Genomic DNA, 26650 nt, shown 5'->3' with positions numbered 1-26650 from the left:
AACTCCCCCACTGTCTCACAACTTGATTCTCATCCAACAACTTCAGTGTTTCGGTTCCACCGAACCTAGACCGAAGCAAAAATTATCACCCATGCTCACGCAAGAATTCAAACACAGAACGTCCAACACCCTAACTCCTTATCACTCGAACCAGCAGGCTCATTCTAATAATAGTTTGCAAACATTATTATATAGGCCCACTCAATAGGGTTAAGACTTGGATAAAAAATAACAACATTTTCCAATACTGGGACTTGAACCCCAAAACCTCATACATACCCCAGAACACTTAACCAATGAAGCAGATACACATTTATGTTAAATTTCACAAAAATAGAAATAAGTTATTCAGGGCGTTACATTTATATATTATTTTGTTCAACAATCACTTTTTTTGTTTTAATATATTTTAAAATTTGTTATTATATATTTTTAAAATATTTATGTATTTTTATATATTTCTTTGAATTTTTTGAAATTAGGATCAAATTGAGAACATTTGTAAATTTTGAGAGTTAATTTTTTAAAATTTTAGGGTTAAATTTGTTATTATACCATTTTTAATTGCCATGTCAGCTTGTCGTATGTGATTTTAACGGGAGTGAGAGCTATGTAACGTGGGTGCTTAAATTGCAAGGTTTTTATTATAAGTGCATAAAATGAAAATTCTTTTATAGTTGGATGACTATTTGTCCAGTTTACCCGTATTTAAAAGTAAGGTTCAAAGGGTTTTACATTTTCACAAGTGTCAGCGTTTGCCTTTTTTTTTTCTCATTATAATACAATTGTTAAATTTTAGTTTCATCCTTATACTATCTTGAGATTTAAAAGCTAATCTTTATAATTTAGTTTTTTTATATAATTTGATATCTATATTTTTAAATGTCATTAGTAGTCTAAACAATCAATGTTGTTAACTATTTCGAGTAAATATTGAAGCCAATTTTAAAAAAAAATTATTCTAACAAAAAAAATATTTTATCAAGATGAATTTAAATGAATGTTTTTAATAACAAATCCGCATAAACATTTTAACCGAAATAATTAAGGGTGTTAATTATTTAGATTAACAAATATCATTATAATAATATAGAAACTAAATTTTGCACCCAAAATGGTATAGGAACTAAATCTCAAATTTATACAGTGTAAGGGATCAAAACCATAATATGAGTAAAGACACTCTATCCCTAACACAAATTATATCAAATGAAATTATAGGGATTAAATCTCAAATTTAAGCATAGTAAAGTGATCGGAACATTGCATTCTCAAAGGGAAACTTAAATTTGAATCTTGAAGACGACATTGTTGGGAGGGGTAACTCGGAATCCCGAACATCAACTATAAAACGAACATGAACGATACAGAAAAAAAACATATGCTTATGATTAATATGATTAATAAGTGAAGGTAATAAATATGATAATATAGTCAAACTTACTTCCTTTGTTTTAATCTGTGAATTTGGTAATTGCTATAGAATATATATTAGATTAATAGTAAAGCTAATAAGCTTCTATATAAATATGTATTATTTGTGGATTTAAAGGGTTTTTGAATATGTGTTTATTTTTTATAAGATGCTCACACATTTTGAAATCCGTGAGTTATCAGATAGTAGAGAAGATCGAAAGGTTAGAAGTAGAGATGAATAGATCCTCGAGAGAAATCGAAATCTCATAGGACTTCTCTAATTAACTTCGACTTTGATTTTTGGAGGGCTTCCAACTAGATCTAGGAAAAGTGAAAAGTAATCAGTTGTAGGTCTTGGAGATATCTTTTTAACCTAATTTTGAGTTCTACAGCTTGAGATACGATTGTTTCACGAAAGCAATTTGTTCAACTAACGAATTCAAATCGAAACACATTTAAGTACGAAATTATCAAGGACTTATTTTGAATTTAAAATTTAATTGCACTCTACCTCATTTTTCGAACGAGTATATCTATCATACATATTCAATTCACAATCTATTATGGATTGCAATCCAAATAACCAAAGACTGGTTTGATATGTGAAAAATGGTTTTGTGTGTGTGTGGGGTTTAAATTTTTGGTGTGATTTGATTTTCATTCGAAAACGAAATAATTTCTACATTTGAAAAAATAATCAAGCTTATATTTTACAGTTGAAATTTGATTATTTTAGAATATTTTAATTAATTATTAACTTTAATTTATATGCAAAAGTTTTTCAAGTTCAAACTCAAGAAAACTTACAAACAAGCTTACTTAAATTTAAGTTCAAGTAATTCCGTTATATTTTTAGTTGAGTTTAACTTCGAAAATAATAGTCGATCAAGTTGAGCTGAGAGTTTAGAATTGAGCTCGAACTTGATATTCTTCGAACTTGGTTCAACTTAATTGACCTCACAATTAAGTTAAAAGTATTGTACAAGTCTAATCTCACAATGGCTAAAGGATTCCTTATCTCATTAATATTATTAAGAATGTGTATAATTGCAACATTACCACTTTCAACTTGAATTTTTCTAAAACCCTTTGTATTGAGTAACTAAACACACTCCCACCTTCCTATTGCATCCTAGTAACTAAGATTCATTAGCATCTCGAAGAACACCGCCAACAAAAGCTTCATCATTGGTGCCACCGATCACTCCATCAATATTCAACTTCACCCAACCATCTGCAAGTGAAGACTAAGCAACTTGTTCGAGAATCTTTAACCTTCTTTTCTCATTACGCGTTATCAGTTCACGATAACACTTAACTCGTTATAAGCTTTGCATACCAACATCACTTCAACCTTTAAATTAATGTCAAATCACTCTTTAAAATATCAATCAATCAAGGCACAAAAAAGAGCATTAAAAAGCTTAACCTGACCATGAGGTGAAATGGATCTAATTAAGTAATGTGACATTAACATAAGGTAGGAAATTCATACCCAATTTTCTTTAAAAAGACAAGTTTATCTTCATACAAGAAAATTAACATAAAAAAATCTATAATTTGTACACACTATATGAAAATTCAAGTTCATATTATTATAAGGTAGGAAATTCATACCCAATTTTCTTTAAAAAGACAAGTTTATCTTCATACAAGAAAAATGACATAAAAAATCTATTTGTACACACTATATGAAAATTCAAGTTCATATTCATTCAAACATTGAATGATAGCAACAAATAAACAAGATTAAAATATAATAATAATAAAAACTTAAAAAAAAATTATATTAATATAATAATAATTGTTAATGTCAATAATATAAAGGAGCAAAATTTTTTGTCCACATTTCATTATCAAAGTTCAAACTGATTGATATAATTTTCCATTCAAGTTAACTCTATATGAGGAAATTTCCTTGTGGTTTACATATACCAAAATATAAAGGATTTCAAATTTTGGTCTAATATCTAAAATATTAGTATTTATTATTTAAATAAAAAAATATTGTTTATTATCAAAAATAAAATATTTATGTTTAATTAATGTAAAATAAAAATATTTAAAATTATATGTTCGAAATAAAATTTAATACAAATATTTGTTTATTTGAATAAATCTCAAAATCATACATGAATTTTGATTCAATATGCAATTTGATACATGAACTTTAATATAATGCAATTATACACATGAAACTTTAATTCTGATTCAATCATCCACGTTTAAAGAAATAAATACATCAAATTTTTTGGTTGTAAAATATATCAATTTATTTCTATATTGGATAAATATAATTATTTTCGTCCGCAATAAATAAACATAAAATGATGTCACATCAATAATTATGTTAATAATTTGTGATAATTGAATCGAATCAAAATTTAATGTATAAAATTGCACAAAATCAAAATTCTTATATACAATTGCACATTAAACCAAACTTCATGTATAGTTTTGAAATTTGTCCCTTATTTATTTAACAGCATAATATTAATTATTTTTAAATAAGAGAATAGGGGTAAACTACCAAAATAGTCACTTTCGTTTACTTTAGGTTACATTTTAGTCACTTATGTTTGAAATGTTACCTTATAGCCACTTATGTTATCGTGTTGTAACATTTTAGTCATTAAGCTGTTAATTGCCATTAATGGTGTAATGGTAAGTTGATGTGGCACGTTAAATTATCATTTCAAATAAAAATTTTAGGTTAATTTGTACAATCGGTCCCCATATTTTTTCATTTTGAGCAATTTAATTTTTTTTAACTTTCCGTTTTTTCTTTCTTTATTTTCCATTCTCTTTTGCTTCTCCTTTTGTTTTCCTCCCTTCTCCATTTCTTTTAATGTAGTTTTACTATGTTTTCCATTTGTTAACACTAGTCCCTATACTTTTATTTTTTAAAACAATTTAATTTTTTTTAGTGAGGCGAGCTTGTGGACTAGTTTTAACAAATGGAAAACATAGAAAAACTACGTTAAAAGAAATTAAGAAGGGAGGAAAGTAGGGGAGAAGTAGAAGAGAATGAAAAAGAAAAGAAAAGTTAAAAGAGCATAAAAGAAAAAAATTGCTCAAAATGAAAAAAAAATATAGGGACCAATTTTAGAATTTAACCTAAAATTTTTGTTTGAAATAATTATTTAACGTGCCATGTCAGCTTACCATTACAGTGTTGATGGCAATTAATGGCTCAGTGGCTAAAACGCAACATTTTAAACATAAGTGACTAAAATATAACCTGAAGTAAACAAAAATGACTATTTTAATAATTTACCTTAAAAACAGTCAACTTCTAAAAATATTCCTTTCATTTAACTCAATAGTATAGTCTAGCTATTTTTAAATTTCCAAGTCTAATTAAGATAAACTTTATAATGTAGTAAAAAATAAACTTAACTAAGTAATTGAGTCATAATTTGATTGGTATGTGTATTGTTACAAATGCAGTAGGACGTAGGTTTGAACTTTGAATACGTTGAAATGCATTATTCTCCTATTTATGGGTTGGGAGGAGGTGATGAGTAATTTTAGACATTATGCCAAAAAGAACAGATATGATTAGAATCTATAATAAAATGATTAAAACAATAATTATAATCTGATCTTAATTTTGATATAAAATAATTAAAAAAATATTTTTAATTTTAAAATTAAACTCTATTTACCTTAAAAAATTAGTATCATCTATTTCTTGTTTTTGCCAACAGTGTTAATTATTTATTATTTTTTAAATATTTTATGAGTTTGTTTTTCTTGTTTATAATTACTTTTTTTTCTAATTTGAAATTTTCATTAATTTTTTCTTATAATAACCATAATAAATAACAAAAAAATTTATTTATCAAAACATTAAATCTTTAAAAAAAAATCTTAATGCTATTCCTCAATTCCGTCAATTCTCCTTCTTCCGGAGAAATGAGACCCAATCAACATTCTCAACCGCCGGCAGTTGGCGGCTCTTCCTCCGCCAATAGAAACCGCCCACGTAGGCTGGCGGAACTAACCGTACCGCTTCCTCAACGAACCGTATCCCTCCCCGTCCCTCTTCCACTTCCTCCGGCTTCCAACGCTGCTCGGTCAACCTGCTCCAACGGTAACGCTAACTCTAAACAAGTCAACTTATCGGAAATCGATCGGGTCAACCGAATAGGAAGCGGCGCGGGAGGCACCGTGTATAAAGTCATCCACCGTCCTTCGTCTCGCCTTTATGCACTTAAGGTCATCTACGGGAACCATGAAGAGACCGTCCGTCGTCAGATCCGTAGAGAGATCGAAATCCTCCGTGATGTTAATCATCCTAACGTTGTCAAATGCCATGAAATGTACGATCAAAATGGCGAAATTCAGGTCCTATTGGAATTCATGGATGTTGGATCTTTAGAAGGGACTCATATATCACACGAATCTAACTTATCGGATCTAGCTCGACAAATCCTCAATGGTTTAAACTACCTTCACCGGAGACACATCGTTCATCGCGATATAAAACCCTCGAATCTGTTGATCAATTCGAAGAAGAAGGTTAAAATAGCTGATTTTGGTGTGAGTCGGATCTTGGATCAAACCATGCATCCATGTAATTCATCCGTTGGGACAGTAGCTTACATGAGCCCTGAACGGATCAACACTGATTTAAACCAAGGACAATACGATGGTTACGCTGGTGACATTTGGAGTTTAGGGGTTAGCATATTGGAATTTTATTTAGGGAGGTTTCCTTTTGCGGTGGGAAGACAAGGTGATTGGGCCAGTCTTATGTGTGCAATTTGTTTGTCTCAACCACCGGAGGCACCGCCCACTGCTTCTTATGAATTTAGGCATTTTATATCATGTTGTTTGCAGAAGGATCCGACAAGGCGATTGACGGCAGCTCAATTATTGCAGCATCCTTTCATAATCAGAGGACAAAATCAGGTTGCTTGAAATTTACACCAATTATTACCCCCTCCACCACTTTCCTCTTAGTTTTCTTTCCATTAAAAAAATAATTCTTGTGTAAGTTTTGAAAATGATGAGGAATTGGGGTCAATTGGGTCAATGGTCTTTCTTTCTTTTCTTAATGTTTCAGTTAATCAATCCTCGTCTTTTTATAAAACATAGTTTTAACAATATTCAAAAGAAAAAGAAGAAAGGAGAAACAAAAAATGCTGTTATATCATGAATTCCTTCCATGTTTTTGTTCATTGTTGACTATGCTTTTCATTAGCTTGGCTTATGGGCTCTTTCAATTCTATTAATATTTGAAAGAGTTGCTATATAGTTTAGATTTAGCCTTGGTAGTTAGATATCTTTATCTATTATCTAATACTGGAGACTGGTAAATATAAAAAGGGAAAGTTCCATATTTTTTGGCTTGGATGCTTATTATTGTTTGGAATTCTTGTGTTGTTGTTTGGTTGCCATATTCTTCCATTGCAAGAAGATCATTGGGGTTAAACAGGGTGGAATATTAGGTTTCTTGTTGATTGTTGCCACTTTTAGAGACATTTTGTTAGATTGCCTAATTTCCACTTCATCCATTGGCTTTTTCTTTTCTTTTCTTCAGCTTATGTGGTTGCTTTTTTCATTTATTGCTACCATTTTGCATCAGTGGGTATAAGGTTTAATTTAGAATTGTTGTTAGATAAAGGTTGGTTTAGAAAAAGTGTAGAAAAAGCCAATGGGGCTTTGGGATCATGAGCTCAGTGGATTCAGTTTAGTACTTATAATGAATGATATTGCTTGAAATTATTGATATAGTTAATTGTAAATTCAAAAATTAATAAAGAAAAAGATTTGGCTTTTGAAAATTTATAGAAGTCTTTGGCATTGAAAAAAAAGAGATGAAGTTTAGCTATGAGAGAATAATAGATCTGTTTCATTTAAAAGTCAATTTCTAAAAGTCAACAGCACCATTTTTTTACCTTTTTTTTATTTGATTTGTCAAACCATGATTTTAACGTTAGCTTTACATTATTTTTGTAATGGAAAACAATTTCTGACCTCGAAAGTAAACTAAACATGACTTAAATTGGGTGGGAATATCAGGTTTCTTGTTGATAAATATTCCAGCTCTATAAACATATGCTAGTACTTATTTTTCACCTTCAATTGCGTAATTTCCCAGTTTATCCATTGACTTTTTTTTTAAAGTACATTAGTTTCTACACTAGAAGTTAGATTGCACTACTTAAAAAAATGGGTAAATTAGTCCTTATACATTAAATCAAAAAAATAAATCGATCATTTTTTTAAAAAAATTTCATGCATTTGTATTGTTAAAAGCTGACTTGACTGATAGAATAATTAGACAATACGCATCATGTGTCACATGTACCACATGTTTATGTACAAAGAGTAATTTTTAACAATAGAAATGTATACAATTTTTAATAGAATGACCAGTTTACTCTTTGATCTAATGTATGAGGACTAATTTATTTATTTTTAAGTAAAAGAAACAAAATACAATCTAACTACTAATAAAAGTCTCTATAATTCTTTTACTACTTTTTTTTTTAATTTTTATTACTTTACACGTAAACTAGGATGCATTCTTATTTCTTAGTCACCTTGGTGATGTCCTTTTTAGGTTGTGGTAATTCTTAACCCTTTCTTGTACTCTTATGTCAATTCATGTACACCAAGCATGATTATTTCCTTTATGTGATCAAGTTTGAGGTAGACTGTTTGGTTGAGGTTACTGTTGTGTATCTAGCTGTAAAATTGTGATGATCTATTATTGCATTTCATTCTGACACTTGCTAATTTATAAATTACTACAATGCCTAAGACATGTTTTAACTTTTGGAGTAGTTGTTTTTAGTGCAATTACTTTTTAGTAACTAAGCTTTCAAGAGGAAAAATCTTAATAAAGAGAGTCATGTAGTTGATGCGTAAAAGTGAGGTTACAACTTGGTGGGTAAGTTGAACTTAAATCATGTTGTGTAATGTAGATTGATAATGCATTACTCTTTAGCCAATGCCCCATGTCGAAACCATTTTTATGAATCGGGTAGACTTTTTATTTGAAAAAAAAACAAAAATGGACATGGGAGTCGCCACCAATCCATTTTGATGAGGTGGGATCGGGTCACCTCGAAAAGTGGTTGTTTTTAATAAACGGTTTGATTTATTAAAACAACGATTTCGGTCTACGGAATTCAGAAAAACGGGTTCGAGAGTCGGTTACGTCCGAGGAAGGATTAGCACCCTCGTAACGCCCAAAATTGATACCTAATTGATTAATTAATGTCTTAATATCGAAAATTTCAAAACTTGAAAGAATTTACAATACGATTCCTCTTAATGTTAAATTTTTTTAAAAGAGAAACGCTTGAACAAATTGAAACGAATGTCAAAGACCCTCTCGTCTCAAGATAACAAATGTCACATCCCGTAAGTTAGGACACGGCATTTTGAGCCCTCGAGAACAAGCTTGCCTTTAGAATTTTTTATTTAAATTTCATGTATTTTAATTTTAAAAGGATATTTGGCTATTTAGATTTATCGAGAAAATTGAAATCCCGTAAGTTGGGGTACGATTTCTCTAATCTCCAAAATGCGAAATATTGCCTATTTTTAAAAGTTTTCTTTTTTGAATGTGGGTGAAAATTAACTCAATATTAAAAACGATATACGTGTAGTTTATTTGATTATATTTAAAAAATCGTTTAAAACGTAAAAAGGGTCATACTTGGAGTAACAATGACATAATATGCGTAACAAAATACAACATATATAGCATTGATATTAATGGATCATAATATTAATATGCATAAACAATAATAATAATGATGAAAATGATGACAATAATAATGATAATAACAATGACATTAATAATAATAATAATAATAGTGAATAATATAAAATTTGAAAGTATATAAAAATAAATAAATAAATAAATGAATATAAAATTTGATTAAAAGTTGAAAATAAATAAATAAATAAATAAAGTGTAGTAATAAAAAAACAGTTTGTAAAAAAAATTTGAAATCAGAATAAAATTAAGGAGTATAAATTGTAAATAATAAAAAATAACTAATAAAACAGAAATAAGGATCAAAATAAAATGCGCTAAAAGAAATAGGGACTAAACAGGAAATTATCCCAAACTCCCTAAACGCACAGTTTCACAAGGGACTAAAATGAAATAAAAATAAAATTACATGGGGAAATCAAAAAAAGAAATTGAAAGGGGAAATAGGACTAAATTGCAACAGGCCATAAAAGCGGAAGGGCCAACGCGCAAATAACCCATTTTGTAAAAAAAACACGGATCCTCTTAAAGGGACTGGTCGGATCTTGGGTCAGAGGTGAAACGACATCGTTTTGGGGCATTTCAAGCTATCCCAAAACAGCGTCGTTTTGATATCTTCTTTAAGCCTAATTTTTTTTAAAACAAATTCATTTTCTTCTAGTATTCCTAAAAAAATCAACTAACCCCTCTTTTTCTCTTAAAACCCCCCAAGTCCAGCCTTGGCTCTGGCTAGTCGCCGCCGCGACGGCCATCGGTCACCGGCGACGGCACCGCCGTCCACGGTGGCTGAAAATCGTCCCGAACCTATTTTTTGACCCCATTTTTTGCATAAACTAATTTAGAGCCCAAAATCTTCAAAATAAAACTTAAAAGAACTCTAAAAGGAAGAAAGCCTTTCGGCTTCCACCATTTGCCGTCGTGACCTTTGGCCGAATCCTAGAGGATTCGACGGCCTTGCGAACCGATAGTGGCCCCAGCGGCGACACCCCTATTAAGCAACAGGTAAGGTTTTTTTTAACTTTTATTTATTTCTTTCAAAAATAAGAAAAAAATAATAAATCACCTTTTGATTTTCTATCTCAAAATCTCTTTTTTCTTTTGTGTATTTTTGTATTCATAATCTGTCCAAAAAAATACAAAGTGGGTGTTTGTGGCTTTTATAGTTGGATTACAAACTTTTTGTTTCTATTTTTTATTTTTTTGCTATTTTTTTTCTCTTCTTGTTGGCTTATGTTTTGTCGGTTTCTTACAAGTGACAGACGCGCGTGGAGGAGGCTGGCGTGCGGTGGCGCGGCTAGGGCTGTTAGGGGTGGTAGAGGCGGTAGGCCTAGGTGCAGCGCACCTAGGGTTTTTAGTTTGATGAAAATAGGTTTAAGTTTTGGGCCATTTGGGCTTTAGGGTTTTTTGATTTGGGCTTGTATTTGGGTTTGCTGGATTTAATGTAATTTGGGCTTGTAACTATTGTAAATGGACTTTTTATATTTGGACTTTATTTATTTATTTTTGGTTTTATTTATTATTTGTATTTGGTCTTGGGCTCGGGCAAAATTGGGCCATTACAGCTTCCCCACTTTGCTCGTTGTCATATAACGAGAATGGAGCAAAGACTTTTAAGAAGGACCAATTTTGCCCGGTCTTACCGAATCTTGACTTCTTAGTGCTCATATTCTTCGAGTAGCCTTGTTCTAACCCACTGCCACTTTAGGGAGATGAGACTTGCAGTTTTAGTCTGCTCCACTATAACTTTAGGGAGATAAGACTTGCTCTGGTAGATTTAATCTGACCTACTGCAACCTCAGAGGTATAGGATTCATAGTTTTAATCCGCTCCACTGCAACTTCGGGGAGATGGGATTAGTAGCTTCAATTTGATCTACTACAACTTTAAGGATATGAGATTGGTATCTTCAACCTGCTCCACTGTAAATTTAGGGAGATAAGGTTTATGGCTTTAATCTGCTCTACTGTAACTTTAGGGAGATAAGATTTGTATCCCATCTTCAATCTGCTCCACTGCAACTTTAGGGAGATAAGATTGGTTTATTTTTAACCTGTTCCACTTCAACTTCAGTGAGATAAGGTTTGTGGCTTTAATCTGCTCCACTACAACTTCAAGGAGATAAGATTTGTTGTCTGTCTTCAATCTGCTCCACTGCAACTTCAGAGAGATAAGATTGGTTATCTTCAGTCTGTTCCACTGTAATTTTAAGGAGATAAGGTTTTCTATGATCAGCTCTATTGCAACTTCAGAGAGATAAGGCCTACAATTTATAGCTTCAATCCGTTCCACTGCAACTTTAGGGATATAAAATTCACTATCTTCAGTCTACTCCACTGCAACTTCAGGGAGATAAGACTTGTAACTTCAACCTGCTCCACTGTAACTTTAGGGAGATAAGGTTTGCTATGATCTGCTCTACTGCAACTTCAGAGAGATAAGATCTGCAATTTATAGCTTCAATCCGTTCCACTGAAACTTCAGGGAAATAAGATTCGCTATCTTCAGTCTGCTCCACTGCAACTTCAGGGAGATAAGACTAGTAATTTCAACCTGCTCCACTGCAACTTCAGGGAGATAAGGCTTGCATCCCACTGCAACTTCAGGGGTATAGGATTAGTGGCTTCATTGACCTGTTACACCATTCACTGGGTAACATGACCTGTAAAATCCATTTCATGGGCCTATTTATGCCAAATGATTAGGATCTCATGATCAGAATGAATCAAATGCTCCTAACTAGATGTGTATGAATGATATTTTCATGAATGTAGAATGTCATTTTTTGAGAATGATCCCTTTTTAATGCTTAGGTTGCCATTGTTCGTCGTTCATCAATGTTCTATCATTGACGTATTACACTGCATTCTTGCTCAGCTGTTATCTTTGACAAAAAACCTAAAAAAATAGTCACAATTTAGACTATTCTTTCCCAAATATTTCCAATTCATAAATTTGGTTAGTTTTAAATAATATTCCTGTTTCAAGTTCTCGTACCATTTAGAAGCTTTTAGAGTAATATGCAGAATTCCTTTTACTTGAATATTATTAGTCCATTAATTGTTACTTCAATGAAAAGAAGCTTGAAAAAGATTATCATAATGGACAAGGTAAAATTTTATTGAGAGCAAAGCTCAAAATGAATAAATTAATCAAGATAACCAATTTTGCTAAGATGCGAAATGAATAAGATGAAAACAGGTGCCCCAGATATCGTAGCATCAGCTTTTCCGCACAAACTTCTTGAGGACCCTTTTAAAATTGATATGTGTTTCGAAGATTCAAAATGCTTTGTTGATGCCCCAAGATGTAGCATCCCTCCTTCTTGCTAATTTAGGCATAGTAAGACTACCACATGCTCCACCTTTGATCAAAATTTGAATTGCCCTTTTCTTTGGTTTTCAATTCAAAACCCCTTTGGTCTTAAACCGCCCTTTGCGGGTTTTCGCCTTGGCCTCTTTTTTTTTTATGAAACAGTTTTTGATTGAATCTAAACTCATAGGATTAGGCAAGTCCTTGTTATCCTTCACGGTTAAAATCAACACTTTTCCAGATAAGGCCTTCCACATAAGGTCTTTTCCAGTTTGGCATCCACTTTCTTCTAAAGTCCTTTTGTATGGGAAGGATCTTCTTTAATACCAGATCCCTTTCATGGAATTCTCGAGGACGAACCTTTTTTGGTGAGCTCGTATCATTTGCTTTTGGTACATTTGACCATGATAGATAACTTTGAACCTTTCTCTTCAATCAGGATTGGATTCAAAAGAAACTCGGAGAGAAGGAATCTCGACTTCAATGGGTAAAACAAAGATAAGCCAAAGAGAAAGGCGTTGCCTCGGTAGAGTTTTTTTTACCTCCACTGTACTGTTCATTTTGGGGCAATATGGTGTTAATCTTGAACAGACTGCAAACTTATGATATCGTGCTGTTGTTTAAATTTAGTGCATTGTCAGATATGATCCTTTTTAGCATTTCATACCGACATATGATTTCTTTTCTTTCAAGAATTTACTGACTGTCGACTTTGTGACATTGGCATATGAAGCAGCTTCCACCTACTTAGTGAAGTAATCGACGACCACAAAGATGAATCGATGATCGCCAGAAGCTTTTGGCGAGATCGGTCCAATGACATCCTTGCCCCACATAGAGAAAGGCCATGGATTCTATTAATTCTTTGTAATGTAGGATCTATTTCTCATCTTGTTCTACCATCCTTAACAAATCAGGAGATAAGTTACAATCTCAGTCATCTTTAAAATCCTGTGGTCCCTCTGGACACATATCTTGCTCAAAAGAAAGTTCTGAGTCAATAGTAGTGTCGCCCATATCATTGATATCTGGAGACCTGTTATAGGGACGAAGGAAGATCACAAGAAACTAAGAATATTTATCTGTATATTATGATGATGAATGAAATGGAAACAATAAAAGAATATTTGCTTAAAGTGAGAAATAAAGATGCGTTTTATTGAAATAAATATGTTGGACATAAGCCTATCTCACAAAAAGATTCTTATTGCTCCTAGGCTGAGAGCAATAAGCGTGTTTTGGACATTACTACGAGTTAGGTCTAAAAAAATCAGGGATCTCTTCCACAATCCCATTGTTCAAAACACTACCAGGTGTATAAGGGTAAATGCCCGATAAATTCTCTTTCCTGGCTCCCTCTTCAGATACGGTGTTAACGTTCAATTTCCTCAATATTCTTTTTGGGCCTTTGACTTCTTCAAGGGATTCCAACTCTTTGTTATCCATTAAGCTCTGCACCAAAGCTTTGAATTCAATGCACTCTTGGATTTCATTACCTTTTTTAACGTGGAACTCACAGTAGCTCCTCATCTCTTTTGGTCTCTTATCTAAATTCTGAATGATTAATCTCATGTCTATCATTTTTTTAAAACTCATTTCAGTGGGGTATTTACTTCTGCATCATTGGTTTTGGTTCTCTTTCCTCCACTTTCAATTATTGTGTTTACTTTTAGGTCTGGATGACTCGGTAACAAATTTCCTGCCACATTAGGTCCTGATGGATCGCCAAACTTCACGATGCCCATCTTGATGAACCTTTCAACTAACTTTTTAAATGTAGCACAGTTTTCAATTGAGTGTCCTGTTATTCCTGCGTAGTATTTGCATTGGGCGTTCGCATCATACCATTTTAAGAATGGAGGTTGCACAGGTTCCGAGTAGAATGGAGATACCACATGCGCATCAAACAGATTATGATACAGCTCTCTATATGTCATCGGGATGGGTGTGAACTGGAGTCTTTCTGTGTTTGGCTTTGAGATGGATTCTTTCCTTGAAAGGCTTTGATAGCTAGTGGTTACAGCCCTCGGCTGGCCTACAGTGATTGATTTGGAATACCTTTTATTATACATGCTCAGGTTATTCATTTCATTTTTCTTGTTCTTTGGGGTTGATCTTTTGACGATTCCCCGTATATATCTTCCCACTTCTTATTGCATTTTCAATTATCTCGCCAAACATTACCATATCTGAGAAGCTCTTCGTAGTGCTTCCCAACATATGGTTAATGAATGGGGCTTCCAGAGTGTTGATGAAAAGCATCATAGTTTCGTTCTCCAGAAGAGGTGGCTGGACTTATGTCGCTACCTCTCTCCATCTTTGGGCATATTGCCTAAAGCTCTCACTTTTCTTCTTTTCCAAATTCTGTAGTGTAATTCTGTCAAGTATCATGTCTGTTACATGGTTGTATTGCTTCATGAAAGCCTGTGCCAAGTCCTTCTACGAGTGGATCTTGGCACGGCTCAACTGGTTGTACCATTTGGTATCCGGCCGAATTAGACTATCTTGGAAGCAATGAATTAACAATTGGTCGTTGTTAATGTATCCTGTCATTCTTCGGCAGAACATTGTGATATGAGCTTCAGGACAACTAATCCTATTATGCTTTTCAACTTTTGGAGTCTTGATTTTTGGCGGGAGTACTAGATCTGGGACCAAACTCTGATCTTTGGCGTCAACCCCGTAATGGTAATCAGTATTTTCCATTACTCTGAGTTTTTCCTCCAACCACCTGTACCGATCTTCAAGTTGTTTTGGCAGTTCCACCCTTGCTTTTTCTATTTCTGTCATTTCGTCTAGATCAAGAACTACAAGATTGGTTGGATTGTTCCCCGAATTGGAACCTGAGCCTATCAGGTAGTTCATTGGTGCCGAGGTACCGGTCTGATATTGTTGGGGTCTGATAGTAACGAGTGCCCCTTGTGTATGAGCGTCTGGTTGGGCCTGGACACTTATCGGGGTAAAACCTGGGGGATAGGTAGGGTCTTCATTATCATCCCCAAGTTGACCACTAGGCTTTTCCTTTTTTCAAGCCCTCCAGCCAGTAACTGCATTAATTGGCTCATCATATTTCTTTGGGATTCTAGCATCTGATCCCTCATGCCTTGTTGAACTTTGGCTAATTGCTCTTGCAACTGCGCTTGCAACTAATATTGCATATCCTTCTACATTTGTTCTAATCTTTCTAATCTTTGATCCATTTCTTTGGTTTTGCGGCGGGTACCGTAACGATATTTAGTTGGTGGATTTTTGTTAGTTTCCAAGGTAACTGTAACAATTTCGATTAATTAGGGTCCTTTTGTGAAATTTAATGCATGCAATGAAATGTAATGTAGACGAATGGAATGACTGCAAAAAGAGGCGTTGATTCTGATTCAATTATATTAGAACAACTTTACTAGAAAACAAATCTCTTTACATAAAACAAATATTTACATATACAGTCTTGCCCTAATACTCAAAGTGAAGACATCGATCTTTTTCCTCATATCCGTATGTTAAGATCGAATCTCGTGAACTCTTCAAATGGGTGCCTCATCTATCTCCTTTTTGCTTGATCCAAGTCGCGACTCATTGTTCACTCATCCTTGTGATGCTCGTTAGCTTCTTTAAGAAAGTTGGAACGTTGGTGGCTCTCGAATAATCTTTGTCAGCTTGAATCCTCTGGCAACGAAGCAAAGTCGTGTACTCATTCATCAGACTATCATCCTTCCCTCGTTACGTTTTCTCGAACCATATTTAGACGACCGCATTGTTTTCCACTTTATCAAGAAATCCATTTTTCATGACAAGCTCTCTATTTAGCAACTGAATGTGAATCAACACCTCTTTTCTATGATGAAAATGCATTGCAATCATAACCAAAACAAAAGAAAACATGTCAGTACAAAAACATAAAAAACAAAAAGATCCCCTATTTGGATGACCACTAGGGTTTTGGCGTGGTTCTACCTAGGGTAGGCTCTGAGGGCTCATTATATGCAGTTTGGTTCTAAAGTAAGGGTACTTGAACCGACAGATTCCTCAATCCTCACTCGTTATAAGCTCATATGGACCGAGTTCAGTTTGGGGGAATACATTTCCCTATGGCTATACGGAGATGAAAATCTCATGAAGACATAGGTACGGATGTATCCCAAAAGTGATCTGCTATCCTATACGAAGGTGAAGACCTCATAAAGGAATAGTTTTTCACTCCCATTTAAAAGGGTAAAATCGACTGATTATGCGGTGTAATATGTAGAGATTAAAAGACTTGAACCAATAAAGCAAACATATCAAAATGATGTAGACCATAAATATGAAATGCAATGAAAGGATCGTAAATTTAACCCCAAATTATCAATTTTTGACAAAAAGAAAAGAACTAATAAACTCGTGGCTTGACTTTCTTATTTGGTCCCTAGTGGAATCGCCAAGCTGTCGAAACCATTTTTTTGAATCTGGTCAACTTTTTATTTGAAAAAAATGAAAATGGACATGGGAGTCACCACCAATCCATTTTGATGAGGTGGGATCGGGTCACCTCAAAAAATCATTGTTTTAATAAATCAAACCGTTTATTAAAAACAACCACTTTTCGAGGTGACCCGATCCCACCTCATCAAAATGGATTGGTGGCTACTCCCATGTCCATTTTCATTTTTTTTTCAAATAAAAAGTCGACCTGATTCAAAAAAATGGTTTCAACACCCCACATAAGTAAGTTTTTCAAATTGCGTAACCAACTTCTGTGTCCATTTTTATTTTTACTCTTTCCATTGTTCATCTAGTTGCAACTGAACTTACAACCAATAGTCGAACTCAATAAATTCTTAATTTTAAACTTCCTCTAAATCATTATTCAAAATAGTTGACTCCTTGTTTAGTATTAAAAAGAAAGTATCAAAACAACTAAAATTAATCAAAGAAACACAACAAACATCAATAGAAATTTAATGTATTCAGTAAAGGTTTCGACTCCCCTCCATTACTTTTGTGTCCATTACTATTAAATACAAGTGTAATCATCATTCAAAAGTATTATAACACCCTTCACCTGACTCAATCGCTAAGTTTGAGTTATAGGATATTATAATTGTGCCTAAGCAACTACTGTGAATTATACTATAAAATAATCATTCAATCATGAAATTAAATGGTAAACACATTTACATTATGAAGGATTGTCTTCTAGATTTCGTGTTGTGAGGACTAATTTTAATCATATTTAAAAGAAATGTTTATTCAACCCTAAAGGAACTAGAATGGAAGAAAGCTCTGAATGAAAAAGCATAAGGCTTCGGAAAGAATTAGACTTGGGAGAGTAAGACTTCCCACTAGACAAAAGAATCTAATAAGATGAAAATGGATATGAAGAAACAATTTATTTTTGCAAGAAGAATTACGAAACAACAAAAAAACAAAAGTAATTGGTTGCAGGTTGGTTTTCATCTACATTTGCGGGGTTTTGTTCAAAGTGAAAATTCATTTATCTTTAATCTTTTGTGAACAATTATTTAAATCTTACCACTCATTAGTCTAGCAATCTCAGCACCTGAGATATAGGTTTCTCTCCACTAAGGAAGCGTTCAGTGTTTTCCCATGTTATGGTTCAAATGAAATATGATTGAGGGGAGCGTTTGATGTACTGATACTTTCTTGGGATAAGTGTAAGGATACTTTACAAAATTATCCTTATTAAATAAAATATAATATTAATGTATTTCAATATTTTCAATCATTTTAATTTTTAACAAATATTTGAATTAGTCCACAATGTTATGATTTCCTCACAGTTTTGGTTGAATTCGTTACATGAATACATTTGAAAAATTACTTGTATATTAACTCAAGATTGTGAATGTGTAAATTTTGTAAAATTTTCCTCATTACATTGTAGATATAAATTCAAGTGTATTCATATATTGCATATATATATGGCTTGAAATTATCTTGATACTAAGATTTAATATTAATGAAAAACGATATTTTAAAAAATATCTATAACAAAAAGTGTATTTTAAATAAAATATTTATAACAAAAAATATAGTAGACAAATGTCTTAGCAAATCCTTTTTACTTTCCATCAACATGGCAAAGTAATTTCATATCTGTTATCAAGGAAATCACTTTCTATTACTTGTAAGAAAGTAATTCCCGTGAGAATATTACATTCTAAAGAAAATAAATTAATTTTTGCATACCAAACATTTGAATCATATTCCAACCAATTAAATTTCATGGAAAGTAATAAATTTCAATCACACCAAACACCCTCTAAGCTTTCCCTGGAAATGAAGTAACACGCTTATTTTACTAACAAAATGCACTCTCAAACACAAATCATTCTCCTTAATTCTATCTTATACAAACCCCTAATATATAAAAATTTTAAGCTTGCTAAAATACCTATCAATTACATTCAAGATCCTGCTAAAATAGTCATATAAAAAGGTTTTACAAGTATCATAATAAGTTTAGGATTATTTAGACATTTCTAAAGTGAAGTGTAGGATTATAAGTCTTCAAATCATTCAAGCCAATCCTCACAAAACAAAGATATGATTTGCTTGATCTAGATCGATTCAATCTTCAAAGATTTGTTCCTCCATAAAATCAATCTTCGGGCCAACAAATGCCCATAATATTAGTAAATTTATGACCCAACCATTTTTGGTTGAAAAGATTGTTAATTCCAAATAAAGCAAGTAATGCAACTCGAGAAATTAAAGGCATAGTTGTAACTCTTTGTTGTAATTGTGACCATAACAACTTTCAACAAGGCTTCCTTATACAATATTCAAACTTCAATACATTATCATATGCTCAAATCTCATCAAATCAATTATACTTAATATAATGATATAAATGATTAAAATAATTCTTCATAAAGTCATCTCATATCTTATTATGATTGCATATCATAGTGTATAAGTAAATCGCATTAGTATTCTTGAAAAGTAACATTACTTAGATCCAATCTTTTCTCCAATTATAATCTCGAGATTAGCTATATAAAAATCTCAAAGTTATATAAACAAATAGTTAAGATAGATCGGTCAAACATGCTAACAAATAAAATAAATTATAAAGTCTTTTGCTACTTTTATTATTTTCTTTTATTTTATACCTTATTATAATATGCAGGGTTTCTGATATGAAACACATTTCAAATTCTAAAATTCGAAATAAATCTAAACAATAAGGATATATCGTTAATTAGAGGTGTAATTGGATTGAATAGAATTTAAATACTTTTAAGTTCGAGTTCAATTTAAGCTTTTAGAGTTTGATATTCGATTTGAGCTTGATTAAATATTTATTTTTAAATTCAAGCTCGACTCAAGATATAATCAAATTACTCGAGTTTGAGCTTGATTAAGCTCATTTACCAAATTTTGTAGTCAAGCTCAAGCTTGGTTAAATAACTAAGCTTAGAGTTAATAATATATATTAAGAGTAATAACATAATTTAATAATATAAAAATATGACAAACTCAATAAAGTTCACAAGTCGTTCAAGTCGAATATTACTAAGCTCAAGGTCGGCTCGATTGAGAGTTTGAGTTCAATTTTATTTCAAGTCAAACTTAAATAACCTATGAGCAACTGTGTCTCATTTACACCCGTATTGATAACTAAACATTCAACCTCATCATCATTATCATCATCATAATAATAAATTAGTAATATCGTGCAGGACAAAAGCAAAGGTTAGAATGAGCAAGACAAGAATAATGGCATATATTAAACCGAGTTTGTTTACAAATACAATTCCACCAACAAATACATACTATAAATTATATATATAATCGAAGTAAGACTCAATACAGAATCGAATATCATAATTTATCCAAACAAGGTACACACATAATAGTAGAGATGAAGTCATAAATTATTTTTGAAGGTTGAAATTGAGTTATATATATTTTAAAGCTAAAATGCAATTTCATCACCCACATAATAGATTGGAACCAGTGATTTATGTTTAAATGAAATTTCATCAATATTATTATAACATATCAACTTGAATTTTTAAAAGAAAGGGTAAACTACACCTAAGGTTATTAAATTATTAGTAAGTTTATATTTTGATCATTCAACTTCAAAAGTTACAAAATGATCACTGAACTATTTAAAAGTTTTCATTTAAGTCACTGAACTATTCGAAAGTTATTATTTAAGTCATTGGGTTGTTAAGCCATTTTTTTTAAGTTTGATTAGTGAGCTTCAGTGATGATTTGACAATTGGTACGGTAGATCAGTACCCATCAACGAGTAAAAAAACACATCTTAGATCCAAGTCAATATGATTATTAGTGCTGAAGATCGAAGAAGAAAGTTGTTTGGATTTTGGTTCGCAAATTTGTAATGTTCAAAGTTGTTCCATAAAAAATTAAATTATAAAAGAAAAGGAGAATGAGAGCTTTTGATTGCGCAAATGGTGGACTAACAAAGAAAGCCATACAATAACTATTTTAAAAATCTAATAACTTAAATGAAGATTTTTGAATAACTCATTTACCATTTTATAACTTTTAGAAATTAAACGACTAAAATGTAAACTTACAAATAGTTTACTGACTTTGAGTGTAGTTTACCCTAATGTTATTATCAAATCTTCAACTCGGGCCCACTAAATGCTTGAATTGCTATCAAATCTATAAAATTATTTTCATACTAATAACTATATATAGTATATATTAATTTTTTTTAAATAACCTCATTATAGGTTTTGTTCACATTTAATCTTCATATATAACACAATGTCTAGAATTACTCATAACTTCTCCCTAACCCATAAATAGAAGGATAATGCGTTTCAAGCATGAACATTGTTATCAATATAGGAGGACGTGGGTTTGAATGCGCTCAGTCGAGCTAAGACTCAATCTGCTATTATATATTAAATTTAAATACAAAATTATTATTAAATATAATAATAACATAATGTTTGAAATGGCCGTCCAAAGTTCGGCTAATGCCCATTGATCTCAAACATGTCTAATTAACCGAATCCAAAAAGTAATTAAAAAGGAAAAAAGAAAAAGGAATCTTTGATTTTTTTATTTTTTATTTTATAAATTAAAAGGAAACTTGAAATGGACAGACAATTATCACATTACTCGTTTGAAAAATGGAAAAGCTTTGGCACCGAAAATTAAGGAGAGAAAGAAATTAGATTTGGATTTTATTTTAAGTAAAATTCTATATATAAAGAATCTCCTTTTATATATATTTATATATTCTTTTTCAAACTCGAAACTTCTAATTAATTATACTTAATTATAGTCGATTGAGTCTTAGTTTTATTGGCATCGACATTGTTATCAGTACAGGAGGACGTGAGTTTGAGTGCACTGAAGCACATTATCCTCTTATTCAAGGGTTGGGGAGGGGCTATGGGTAATTTTAAGTATTATATAAAAAAAAAAGCATATATGATAAAGAACCTATAATGGGATTAATGTTAAAAAATTATACTTAATTGAGAAAAAAAAAGATAATCAAGGTGTCCAAATTTATTCCATAGCCCATAAATTTTATGACTTTATGACATCAAGCTAACATTAGAGTTGCTTATTGGATAGACCCGTCCTATTTAAGAAAACTTGTTTTGCTGTCTAAAAATTAAAAAAATATTAAAAATATCTTCTTATATTAATATCTCATATATTTTTATAATTAAATTTAAATTTTAAAATATTTTTATCATATAAATTGAACTCGAGTTGAGTCTGCTCAAGAGACAAATTTTTTATCCTAAGCCTGGTCCAAGTAGGATTGAGCCTACTGAGTTAAGAAGCTTTCCAACCCATAGAAAAATCTAGCTAGCACTCGATTATGATCATAAATATTGATCATTTTATATTGGTATAAATTTTAAAATTATACATGAATTTTAATTTGGTGCAATCATACAAATAAAATTTTGATTTTGATTCAACTGTACACTTTTAAATAAATAAATTTATTTATATATATTATATAAATATAAATACGTAAATGCGAAATACTTGTATATTACTAATTATGTTAGTAATTTGTGAAAATTGAATTCAATAAAATTACATAAAATCAAATTCATATATAACATAGAACCCAAGTTGTGGTCTATTGGTCCGATATTCACCTTCTCCAAAATTAACTTAAATTCAATTATTGTACCAAAATAAAAATCATATAACATTGCACATATTTTGAAATTTATCTTTCTATATTTAATTATTTAATTTTAAACGAAGGGGTCCAAATCAATGAACTATTTTTAAAGATAAACAATGATAAATAATTCCTTTTTCATATTTTTATGATTTTTTTAAAGGAAAAATTATTAATTTGTTTGTAAATACAATTCAGAAAAATATAATAAGCACTCGTCGTAAATGATGAAAAATAAAATTTAGGATAAACTATAAAAATAGTCACTTTTGTTTGTCTCGGATTACGTCTAAGTCACTTATGTTTGAAATGTTACGTTTTAGTCACTTATATTATCGTTTTGTACGCAGTGGTCACTCTACCGTTAAACTCTGTTACCTCCCTGATGATAGTCCTGCGCGACAGCCCAAATGAGTTTTAAATGCCAACTTGAATGTCAAGTTGCTGGGATGAAAATAGGTTTTTAATTAAATACATTTATTTTGGACTGTAACATACGGCATCTAAGTTGGCATTTAAAACCCATTTGGACTGCCACGTAGGACCCCGTAACAGACCTTAATGGTAGAGTGACCACTTCGTAACAAAACGATAACATAAGTGACTAAAATGTAATCTGAAGCAAACAAAAATGTCTATTTTTATAATTTACCCTAAAATTAGTATTTATTTACATTATACCGGCTAATAAATATTTATAGTGGAGAAGGCAACATTTTTAAGATTTCATCCATAATAGGCGCTGAAATTGAAAAGTCAAAATTAATTTTATTAATCATTTTTTATTTATTAAGGCAAGTAGGTAACCACGTTACATTATGGGACCTAGTTGCCCACAACATAAAGCTGTGTGCTGCTGAGTTCCTATTCCCCTAACAAATATTCGAATATTTTTGTACTAAAAGTCAAATTATATTTTACTTAAAATTTGAGTAAAATAATTTTTATATATTAGATTAAAAAGTAAATTGATTATTCTATTAAAAATTTCATCTATTTTTACTGTTAAAAACTGGTTATTATATGTCAAAATGAGATATATATACCTATTTGTTTAATTAGTCTATCAGTCATATCAATTTTTATTAGTAGAAATAAATGTAATTTTATTTACTCTTTAAATAAAAAGAAAAAACGCAACCCGATTTCTAATACAAAGATTTCTTTCTTTCATAATATTAAAAAAATAACTTTTCCATCCCAGGTTTTCTTTTAATTCTCTATAGAATTAATTGGATAATAATATTTTTTATTTATTATTAATGTATTGAACATGAACACTTATTAGTTTTCAAACAACTTTTAAGACTTTGGTTAGTCAACTCCAAGAAAAACCTACAACACGTTAGTCAAATAACTTGTGTTTCAAAAAAAAATATATATAGAAAATACATAATTCTTTTTAAGTAGATAAAATTTTGAAAAAGTGCATTAGAAGTTTTAAGTGTGTAATTTTTTTATAAAATATTAAAAATATGTTTGTAAACATGTTACCTTTAAGCCTTGATTGGTGGTTCGAATACTGGGGCACTTAGGTATATTTATTATTATTCACATACTCCATATTGATATTTTTCTCGAGTCTTACAAGTATTTATCTCTAATAATTGAGGTGTCTTCCTTCGTAAACTATGCAAAGCTCTCTACGGAGGTTGAAGACAACCTCAAAACAGAGACAATACTTTCGATTGTAGAGGTTTAGATCGACTGGGCGACAATTCAAATATTACTCTAAAAATAAGATTCTAATAATCAGATTATCAAATTAAATTATAATAAAAAATACCCACTAATTATTTTTTTACATTTACACCCATAGTGAGTGCCAAATATCAAGTAGATTTATTAATTAAGTTGATTTTTTTTTCTTAATTCATCAAATAATAATAAAAAAATCTCCCATTTCCCAATATATTCTTATATATGCTACAAATAAGACCATGTGAAGATCAAGCTTATACTCGAACAAATGCCCCAAGAAAATATCAAACACTACAATGCCGAATCCAATGCGTCCGTACCTTATTCTATCCGTAGTTTTCTTCTTCAACCTGTATCATTCAATGGCGGTTCCAGATCCTACTCATCAAGCCCTTCTTCAATGTTTAACCCAATCCATTCCCACTGACACAGCTTCCTCCATTATAGTCTCTAAATCCAACCCTTCATATACTTCTGTTCTACGTGCTTACATTCGAAACGCCCGTTTCAACACTTCTTCAACCCCTAAACCACTCATCATCATCACTCCTTTAGATGAATCCCATGTTTCCGCCGCCGTTATTTGTTCCCAAAAACTTGGGTTTCAACTCAAAATCCGTAGCGGCGGTCATGATTATGAAGGGTTGTCTTATGTTTTTGATAACCCCTTTTTTGTTCTCGATATGTTTAATCTCCGGTCAATAACGGTTAATATGGCTGATGAAACAGCTTGGGTCGGTGCTGGTGCTACACTCGGTGAACTTTATTATAACATTTGGAAAAATAGTAAAGTTCATGGTTTTCCGGCGGGGGTTTGTCCTACTGTTGGCGTTGGTGGTCATTTAAGCGGTGCTGGGTATGGTACTTTGATAAGAAAGTACGGTTTGTCGGTGGACCATGTCGTGGATGCTAAATTAGTCGACGTGAACGGAAAAATCCTTGACCGGAAAACCATGGGGGAGGACCTTTTTTGGGCTATAAGAGGCGGCGGAGCAGCCAGTTTCGGCGTTGTTTTATCTTATAAAATAAAACTCGTCCCTGTACCGGAAACCGTCACCGTTTTCAGAATCGAAAGATTATTAACTGAAAACGCCACCGATATAACATTCAAATGGCAAACCATTGCTCCGACGACCGACGAGAATCTGTTCATGAGAATGCTTTTACAACCGGTGACGAGAAACAAGAAAAAAACGGCGAGAATCTCTGTAATCGCTTTGTATTTGGGAGATTCCGATAGTCTCGTATCTCTTCTACAAAAAGATTTCCCGGAATTATCCATCGGAAAATCAAACTGTAATGAAACAACATGGATCGATTCAGTTCTATGGTGGGCTAATTTCAATTTAGGTACACCACCGACGGCTTTACTCGATCGGGATCTTAACGACGCCGGTTTTCTAAAACGAAAATCAGATTATGTTCAGACCCCAATCCCTAAATCTGGGTTAGAATCACTTTGGCAAAAAATGATCGAACTCGGCAAAGTCGGGATGGTTTTCAATGCTTACGGCGGCAGAATGGACCAAATCAAACCCGATGAAACGCCGTTCCCCCACCGTGCCGGAAACCTGTATAAAATTCAATACTCAGTGAACTGGGATCAACCTGGAAGTGAAGCAGATAAGAATTTCACAACTCAAGCTAAATTACTTCATGATTTTATGACACCGTTTGTGTCTAAAAATCCAAGGAGTGCTTATTTCAATTATAGAGATATTGATGTTGGATCTACTAAAAAATGGAGTTATGAAGAAGGGAAAGTTTATGGAGAAAGTTATTTTAATGGGAATTATGAAAGATTGGTTGATGTGAAGACTGCCGTTGATGCTAATAATTTCTTTAGGAATGAACAGAGTATACCACCTCGATCAAGTAAGATTTAGACACCCAATTTAGCAATTGTTTCCCAACATTTATGTATAACATAGTTTTTCTTTCTTTTTCTAATAATACAATGTTCTCGAGGGGTTTTATTGGTAATAATTTATTTTATATTTTTCATATGTTCGGAATTCATGGGCGTCCCTTTCGACAATGTGATTTTCAAGGTTCGATTCTACATTCTTCTTATGGAAGTGCAACGTGCATTATCACTGCCGTCAATACTTGTTGGTATTATATAGTTTTTATATTTAGCTTATGTAGTGATTTGTTTTAAACAGGTAAAAAATTGTGTAGTAGCTAATATGATGTAATACATATAAAATGACAAAATATTCTTATTGTAATGTTTGTCATTTTGTAAAAGGGGTAAGGTTTTTTTTTGTGATTTTTTAATTGAGGTAGAATCCATGAGTGATACCAATTCAATCAGTTTTTTTTTTAACTAAGAAGGG

General features: G+C 31.8%; 2 protein-coding genes across 2 annotated transcripts; both read left to right on the top strand.

The window, feature by feature from the left end:
* Window positions 1–5274: 5274 nt before the first annotated feature.
* On the top strand, window positions 5275–6581 carry LOC107963220 (mitogen-activated protein kinase kinase 4-like). The gene has a single exon (NM_001327735.2). The coding sequence runs from the start codon at window positions 5293–5295 to the stop codon at window positions 6340–6342; it is 1050 nt and encodes a 349-aa protein (NP_001314664.2). The 5' UTR covers window positions 5275–5292; the 3' UTR covers window positions 6343–6581.
* Window positions 6582–24435: 17854 nt separating this feature from the next.
* LOC107962404 (berberine bridge enzyme-like 21) lies at window positions 24436–26583 on the top strand. Its single transcript, XM_016898785.2, has 2 exons — window positions 24436–26186; window positions 26363–26583. The coding sequence occupies exons 1-2, from the start codon at window positions 24608–24610 to the stop codon at window positions 26470–26472; spliced, it is 1689 nt and encodes a 562-aa protein (XP_016754274.1). The 5' UTR covers window positions 24436–24607; the 3' UTR covers window positions 26473–26583.
* Window positions 26584–26650: the final 67 nt, after the last annotated feature.

This window comes from Gossypium hirsutum, chromosome D06, assembly GCF_007990345.1.
Source record: "Gossypium hirsutum isolate 1008001.06 chromosome D06, Gossypium_hirsutum_v2.1, whole genome shotgun sequence".
NCBI classification, from domain to species: Eukaryota; Viridiplantae; Streptophyta; class Magnoliopsida; order Malvales; family Malvaceae; genus Gossypium; species Gossypium hirsutum.
Note: the sequence above shows the minus strand (reverse complement) of the source record. Positions and strands in the feature narration are given on the sequence as shown.

Bases quoted from the DNA above. Each gene is read 5' to 3' on its own strand.
- LOC107963220 (NM_001327735.2), top strand. From the start codon at position 5,293: ATGCTATTCCTCAATTCCGTCAATTCTCCTTCTTCCGGAGAAATGAGA.
- LOC107962404 (XM_016898785.2), top strand. From the start codon at position 24,608: ATGCCGAATCCAATGCGTCCGTACCTTATTCTATCCGTAGTTTTCTTC. The intron at 26,187-26,362 runs GTAAGATTTAGA...GTGATTTTCAAG, and splicing joins GAGTATACCACCTCGATCAA to GTTCGATTCTACATTCTTCT.